The sequence below is a fragment of the Terrapene carolina genome, unplaced genomic scaffold (genome assembly GCF_002925995.2).
Source record: "Terrapene carolina triunguis isolate 2854851 unplaced genomic scaffold, T_m_triunguis-2.0 Scaffold558, whole genome shotgun sequence".
Taxonomy (NCBI): Eukaryota; Metazoa; Chordata; order Testudines; family Emydidae; genus Terrapene; species Terrapene triunguis.
The window spans coordinates 6,544,934-6,553,385 of record NW_020664909.1 but is presented as its reverse complement, the minus strand read 5'-3'; the positions used below and the strand labels follow the sequence as shown (position 1 = coordinate 6,553,385).

Here is an 8,452-nt window from a genome sequence, read left to right as displayed (position 1 = left end):
CTGGAGCCGGCCCTGCCACTGAGAGCACAGGAAAGACAAATTCACTGCTCTCAGTTCTGCTGCCTCTGTGGCTGGGAGCAGCAATTCCAATGAAAGTTCGGCTTTGTCCCTACATCCCTGGGCTGGCACATGCTCAGTACAGACTGAATCTTGGGCAAATTTAGCTGCCAAACTCTAAATAGTCTCTGCTGAGCATGTGTGAATTGCAACATTTTTCAAAGAGTTATAATTTGGCCAAGTTTGAGTAGATTTTCATGGGGACAGCAGAAGGGACATCCTTGACAGCAGAGCAACCCACCGCCCAGCCAGATTTCACATTCCATGTCCTAAATCATGGCTGCACTACAGCTGCTCCACAAAATGGTTGTGTACAATATTTAACATGGGTAAAACATGTTTTTCTCTAATTTTGTTCTCAAATAGTTGAGCAACATTTGCGGATACTCCCCCTTCTTCCCCCTCCCACCCACCCCCACCTGAGGTGCACACCTAACAGGAAAAATATCAGCCCAATAGATTAAACTTTGCCAAAGCTATGAGCATTGGAAAACATGATCTTATAATGAAGCGTTGGAGGATGGGGCCTATTTCAGCTACACCACTGGCCATTTCACATTTCCTGTGTTGATCATATTCATTTGCTCTCTGTCTGCTAGAAGAGCTTTCCAGAACGGTCAGTGACAACCACACAGATGAACCCACTAACACACTCAATGCTTCAAGAAAATCTTCTCCTACCACACAGTTTCAGTTTCAACATCCTCTAGCCAACTTCATTTTCATGCCAGACTGCTGAATTCACCTGGAATCAGTTATAAAGGCAAGGGGTCTGATTGCTGTTCTTCCATGGAGTTCCCATTTTATCATGGAAACATAACGAGAAAAACCTGTGAAGAATTACTAAGCAAGAAAGGCAAGGATGGCAGCTTTTTATTACGAGAGAGCGAGAGCGTGGCAGGAGCCTTGTGTCTTTGTGTTTTGTAAGTACTGTACTTATACTTAAAAATTGTATTAATTTTAAGACAATCACAAGTGGAAGTTATTACATCCTTAAAGGTGAATAAGTAGCAAATGTGAAAGTGATCTCACAGGCCAGAAACTTAAATAAGCTGCATATCCCTAGTTAGTGTACAAAATACTTCTGCAGAAGAAAGAGGCACACATTGCCTCTGGCATAGGAGGGAGTGAAGACTTTGGGCATGGTGGGGAGAGGAGGGCGGTAAACACCTCTGGCATGAGGGAGGTGTCGGTAGTTAGAAGTCCCTGAAATTGAAAAGGTTGGAAGGGTGGCACACAGGATGCTTTGCATACTGTTGGCATGGTAGTATGTTAAAGGTCAAGTCCCATATATATCTCTAGCTGCAATTCAGCCCAATCAGATATACTCCAGGTTAAAGTGACCTGGCTTATTATCACACCTGGAATCCCCATGGGCAGGCCAAGCTTTAGGGTTCTGGGTAGGTTTGGATACCCCACGTTAAAGCTTGTGCTGCCACAGCTTCATTGTTCTGGACCTGAGCTAGCTAAATTAAAGTTAGCTTTGGTATGTCTGCTCCATCTGCAGTCACACCTAGTGACTGCACTACAGACAGGCTCTTAGCTGTGCTGCTTCTGCACAGGAACAAGAAGAAGATTACTTTAATCTAAGATAAGCAAATCTGGATCCTAAAAACTACCTGAACAGATCTTGCATGCGAAGAAAGTGCTATTTTTACATAGTCACATTTAACCACCCTTTGTTTTTAAAACATAACTTGAAGCAACCACATCAGACAAACCGATGTCTGTTTCCAGGGTCTGAAAACTCTAGACTGATAAATTAGCAAGGCTTTGGAGCTGTGCTCCGGCTCTGCTCCAGCTCCAGGCAAAAATCTGCAGCTCCACTGCTCCAGAGCTGCTCCGCGCTCCAGCTCCGGGCTCCGCTCCAAAGCCCTGTAAATTAGGGTTGTTAAACAAATAAAACAATTAATCACGAGGTTAAAAAAAAATCGCAATTAATCACAGTTGTAATTGCACTGTTAAACAATAATAGATATATTTGAAAATGTAGAAAACATCCAAAAATATTTAAATAAATGGTATTCTATTTCAATTACAACACAGAATACAAAGTGTACAGTGCTCACTTTATATTATTATTTTTATTACAAATATTTGCACTGTAAAAAAGACAAAAGAAATAGTATTTTTCAATTCATCTCCTACAATTACTGTAGAGCAACCTCTTTATCATGGAAGTGCAACTTACAAATGTAGAATTTTTTATTTTTTTACATAACTACACTCAAAAATAAAATAATGTAAAACTTTATAGCCTACAAGTCCACTCTGTCCTACATCTTATTCAGCCAATCGCTAAGACAAACAAGTTGTTTGCATTTACAGGAGATAAATGCTGTCCGTTTCTTATTTACGTCACCTGAAAGTCAGAACAGATGTTCGCATGGCACTTTTGTAGCCAGCATTGCAAGGTATTTACGTGCCAGATATGCTAAATATTTGTATGCTCCTTCATGCTTCCATGCTGATGATGCTCATTTTAAAAAGTGTTAATTAAATTTGTGACTGAACTCCTTGGGAGGAGAATTGTATGTCTCCTGCTCTGTGGTTTTACCCACGTTATGCCATATATTTCATGTTATAGCAGTCTCAGATGATGACCCAGCATATGTTGTTCGTTTTAAGAACACTTTCATTGCAGATTTGACAAAACGCAAAGAAGGTATCAATGTGAGATTTCTAAAGATAGCTACAGCACTCGACCCAAGGTTTAAGAATCTGAAGTGCCTTCCAAAATCTGAGAGGGATGAGGTGTTCAGCATGCCTTCAGAAGTCTTAAAAGAGTAACACTCTGATGGGGAAACTACAGAACCCAAACCACCAAAAAAAGAAAATCAACCTTCTGTTGGTGGCATCTGACTCAGGTGAAATCAGGCCACACTGCTTTGGATCGTTATTGAGCAGAACCCGTCTTCAGCATGGACACATGTCCTCTGGAATGGAGGTTGAAGCATGAAGGGGCATATGAATGTTTAGAATATCTGGCATGTAAATATTCTGCAATGCCAGCTACAAAAGTGCCATGTGATCGCCTGTTCTCACTTTCAGGTGACATTGTAAATAAGAAGTGGGCAGCATTATATCCTGTAAATGTAAACAAACTTGTTTGTCTTAGAGATTGGTTGAACAAGATTTAGGACTCAGTAGACTTGTAAGCTCTAAAGTTTTACATTGTTTTATTTTTGAGTGCAGTTATGTAAAAAAATAAAAAATTCCACATTTGTAAATTGCCCTGTCATGATAAAAGAGATTGCACTACAGTACTTGCATGAGATGAATAGAAAAATACGGTTTCTTTTATTTATCTTTTTACAGTGCAAATATTTGTAATCAGAAATAATAATATAAAGTGAGCATTGCATACTTTGTATTCTGTATTGTAACTGAAATAAGTATATTTGAAAATGTAGAAAATATCAAAAAATAGAATACATTTAAATTGGTATTCTATTATTATTTTACAATGTGATTATAATTGTGTTTAATCGCGATTAATTTTTTAATCGAGTTAATTTGTGTTGATTTAATTGCTTGAGTTAACTGTGATTAATTGACAGCTCTAACATAAATCTAATGTAAAAATGAATGTGTGCCCAAAACTCTCCAGTATCCTTTCATGGTAGTGCTTGAAAGCAAGTGTTTATAAATGCACACAATACACTTCAGGTGCCCTTTTAAAAAGGTAAATGGACACTATATCTGTTTTAAGGAACTCCTGCTTTTTCTTTAGATTTAGGCTGCAAAGTTAGCTTTGGGGTATCTACCGTCACTAATTAAATGGCTAAGCATTTTCTAAAATAGCTGTTTGTACAAGTGACATACTTTGTACTTTAGAAGAGATTTAAATGGTATGTAATTGTTGTTAGCAAAAAATGTAATGACAGACATTTCCTGAGATTGGCTCCCTGGGGTTTTAGTCGTTTATTGTTTTAGCTTGGTTTACATTTAAAAAAAAAATACTTCCACCAAAAGTTTTAGATGTAGTGGTGTCTAGCCATTGTTGTTCCTTGAATGTTGATAAAAAACAACTTATGAAAGGGTATCTCTTCACAGCTTTGAACGGCTCATCTACACTTATCGAATCTTCAGGGAACATGAAGGTTACCTTAGGATTCAGGTAAAAAATGTCATTTCATCTGCAAGAAAAAATATTGTTTAATGTCATTTTCTAATTAAAAAATCATATACATAAAATCTCACCTTCACAAGGTATTTTCATACCTGCAGTCTACCCCACACAACCCTTGACAACACTTTCTGTCATTACCCACTAGCTTGGAAGTAACACACCATTGCTATCTCCACAGTAATCTCTTTGTATCCATCATTTATTGCGTGGCTTGCCCATAGCTACTGATTTGACCATGTATTTTTGACAGCATAAAATCTCTCTCTTGAGTATCTACTCACATACTTTTTCTTCCTTTTTCTGATGGAATGCGCTTCCATTTCACCAAAGACATTGATGGGTCCTGTGTACAAACACCTTGTGCTTCTGAATGTTAAGGGGTTTTGAATTTTGGAATTAGTCCTTTCCTTTTAAAAAGATCTGTATATAATATTTTCGTGTGACTGTAATGCTCCGAGAGCTGCTTTTGAGCATTACTGATTTGGGCTGGATTTCTAAGCAAGGGCATTCTGCTTTATTTTATTTTGTTGCTTTCCTCTACACCACAGAGTATAGACTGCTTGCTAGGATCATCTGGGGATATCTCACCAAACTAATTCCCTGGCATTCCAGGGGCATCAGGTATTGGTGGTGGGTATCTGAGTGGAATTTGATGGCCTGTGTTTATTCATTCTGTCCTTTATGGTTGCAGAGCAAAGTTTGCAGACAGACTGCTCAACCTAAAGACTATGACGTCAGAAGACAAAAATAACTCAAAAGTACTTTTTTAAAAGTATCCCTTTTAAGCCAATCTCCTGATTTTGGAACCCTTGGAATTGGCATTACAGCATACCCTTTTTTATAGGCGGATAACTTCCAAGCCTTATCTTTCCCACCACAATTCTTGAAAGCCTTCTCCCCTCGATCACAGCAGCCTGGGCCCTCAATCACATACATGACCACCTCCCGAGTGTCTCAGTGCTGTTTACAATGTTGAGCATAGGAGACTGCTATACACCCAGCTGAATGTGATGGATGATGTTTGGAACGTGAACTTTGATTCCCTAAGGCTTTGTCTACACTACCACTTTTGTCGATAAAACTTTTGTCAGTCAGGAGTGTGAAAAAACCACTCCACTGACCGACTTAAGTTTCACCAGCAAAAGTGCTGGTGTGGACAGCGCTATGTTGACAGGAGAGGCTCTCCTGCCGCCATAGCTAACGCCGCTTGTTGCGGGTAGTTTTATTATGCCGGCAGGAGAGCTGCTGTTCTGGGGAAGCAACAAAAACATTTAGAACAGGGTGGGTCAGATTGACTATTTGAGAAATTCAGGCAAGGTGTACACTAGAAAGTTTCCCTGGCATAAAAATGTCAGCTAAGAGTGTGACTTCTTTCTCTCTCTCTCTTTTTAACAGTATTTCTTGACTGGCACAAGCCTCAGTGTAGATGCAGATATATCAGTATATCTTATTTCACTCGGGAAACCAAGTATAAGCTATAGCAGAAGCACTTTCTATTTTATTTTTTTAGGACATAAGCTGTTTCTACACTAGGAAGATTTGCTGGAACAGCTATCCTGGCAAACCTTTTCTAGTGTAGACGAGGCCTCAAAAGGACAGTCTCTGGGACTGAAACTGAATTCAGGCTGGGTGCCAAGAGTTCTGTGGCTTCCTAAAAGGGCAGAGCCAAACCACATTCCTTTAACTTAAGAGGAAAGGCCGTCTGTTTTAGCTTGTAGCAAAGCGTCAGACTAAATATGCATGTAGGCTGTTTACTCTAAAATCCTTTTCTCTCTAACGCTTTTGCGACAACTGGTAAATACAAATACTTTGTTTTAAGGAGGCTTTTGGTCACTATACCACTGGTCAGAGATTCCCAAAGGGAAGAAATGCAGGTGCCTAAAATCCAGTTGGTCTTACAGAGTGATAAGTGGTTGGTATACACAGGGTACAAGCACCAGATCCCAGTCTTAGAGTGGGAGACTTGTGTGATTCCACCCTAAGACAGATAAGGACAAGAGTTGTATCACCAAAGAGGGTACACTCAGAGAGACCAGAGAGGGGACAGAGGTACAGCTAGCTCTGTAGCTGCGACATGAGCACTTCTCTCTATGATAAGATTGGTGCTTTTATAAATAACTGAACATTTTATTTTTATTTATCTATCAGTCACCAAATCTGTTCAGCATTCAGTTAAGAATGAACTATTGGTCATGCACTTACAGGACTCTGGATGAATAGGGTGACCATACGTCCTGTTTTGGCCGGACAGTCCCTTTTTTAAGCCTTGTCCCGGCCATCCCCACTTTTTTGGCAAAAGTGGGCATTTGTCCTGTTTGCTTTTGCCAATTTGATCAGTTGGCAAGAGCAAATGGGACAAATGTCCACTTCTGTGAAAAAAGCAGGGTGTGGAGGAATGTGCGGGCGGGGAGGGTGAGCAGTGATGCCAGCCCCATGCCTGGGGTAGGTAGGACTCGGGCGGGGGACAGGCAGTGCTTGGGCAAGCAGCGACGCCAGCCCTGTGCAGGGGGGAGGGAGCTTGGCCAAGTGGCTCAGGACAGCCCCGCGCCAGGTGGTGTCCTGTTTTCCCTTTGGGAAATAGGGTCACCCTATGGATGAAACATACATGCAATGGCAATGCTTTTTTCACTTTCCTTTAGACTTCTGAAGACGTTCCACAACGGGTCTTCAAAACAATAAAGGATTTAATATACGCATATGAAAAGCCAAATCAAGGACTCGTCATCAACCTTCGCTACCCAGTAAGGAGACCGAAGCCCCCAAGGAGGAGAGTAAGGAAATCCAAGGTAGAGGTGGATGAAGATTATGATGGTAAGAGGTTTATTTCTGTCTTTTTAGCCTAGTACTGGATTGACCATTCTGAGAGTGAATCCCTTCTGTTTATCCTCAGTGCACAGAGAGCCCAGACAGCAGTTCTACACATTTCCCACTCAGTCCTTGCCCCGGTGTTTCAATAACACTTTGAATCACATTTAAGAGTGAGAAGGGAGCTCTGTCAGCCTTTCTTAGCCTGCCAATAAAGGTGCCAGTTAGTAACAATATAATGGCAACTCTTGGAATAGGTGTCCGTGTCACAATGAGCAGGCATGTGAAAAATCTATTCAGCCTACTGTAGATGGGTAAAACTGAGGCACAGAAAGGTTTGAGAATTCATCTAAACTCTCTTAGTATGTCATGGTGAGAGTCAGGAGTGATACTCAGAATTCTTGCCTCCGATGCACCCTCCGGATGGTTATAATCTTAAGTACTACCAACACAGGCTGGATCTGAACCCATGCGTTAGAGGCAAAATATTTTGCATTCCTGAATCATTGAGTCCCCTATTCTTGATTTTAAACTTTCTTTTTATTTCAAGATGAAAAGCAAAAATTACATATTCTGCCTAAGTGATCAAAATCCTACCAGTGACATTAGCTAAATAGCCCCCTAATGAAAATCGGGACAAAGACATACATAATGACTTTGATGGAGTTGGGATTTGACCCATAATGTTTTAAGATTTAAATAAAAATATTGTCAGTATTCATTACTTCAGTATGGTTATTTACAATATAGTTCCTATAAGGTGCTGAGTCCACTGATTTCAGTGAGAGACCGGGTCCTAAATTACCTTCATACCAAAAATGGCACAAACTAACTAAATTATCTTTGAGGGCCACAGGGAGAAAATATAATCGAACTTCAAACTCATCGTTTTTTTGTTTTGCTTTGTGTTCTAACATCATAAGTAGGCTTAAATCCAACCTGTCCTAAAAATAAAAATTTAGGGAGGAAGTATGATCCAGCGGTTAGGGCACTGTCCTGCTAGTTGTAAGACCCAAGGTCAATCCTTGCTTTGCCATAGTCATCTTCTGTGAAGCTGGGCAACTCACTTTGTTTCCGTCTCAGTTCCCCAATTGTAAAATGTGCCTAATACTTCACCAAGGTGTTTAGGATAAATACATTAAAAATTATGAGGCTCTCAGATATAGTATACTTTGATTGTAGTCATGTGTCTTTACTGTAACATGCCCTTGGTTGCGTTAGGATGAATTTAGTAAGAGTGGTAACTGTTAACTCGGACAGTGCTGTTGACACAGAGCAAAAGACTTTAAGAAGTGCTGAATAATGCTTAATTGCTGAGTTAATCAGGCAATTAGAATCAGGAAACCTGTCATTAGAAAGGTTTCAGAGTGGTAGCCGTGGTAGCCTGTATCAGCAAAAACAATGAGGAGTCCTTGTGACACCTTAGAGACTAACAAATTTATTTGGGCATAAGCTTTC

General features: G+C 40.2%; 1 protein-coding gene across 1 annotated transcript; it reads left to right on the top strand.

Moving 5' to 3' along the window:
• The first annotated feature begins 846 nt into the window (after positions 1-846).
• Positions 847-7,579, top strand: SH2D1B (SH2 domain containing 1B). The gene is made up of 4 exons (XM_026658987.1): positions 847-980; positions 4,114-4,177; positions 6,829-7,000; positions 7,545-7,579. The coding sequence occupies exons 1-4, from the start codon at positions 847-849 to the stop codon at positions 7,577-7,579; spliced, it is 405 nt and encodes a 134-aa protein (XP_026514772.1).
• The last annotated feature ends 873 nt before the right edge of the window (positions 7,580-8,452 follow it).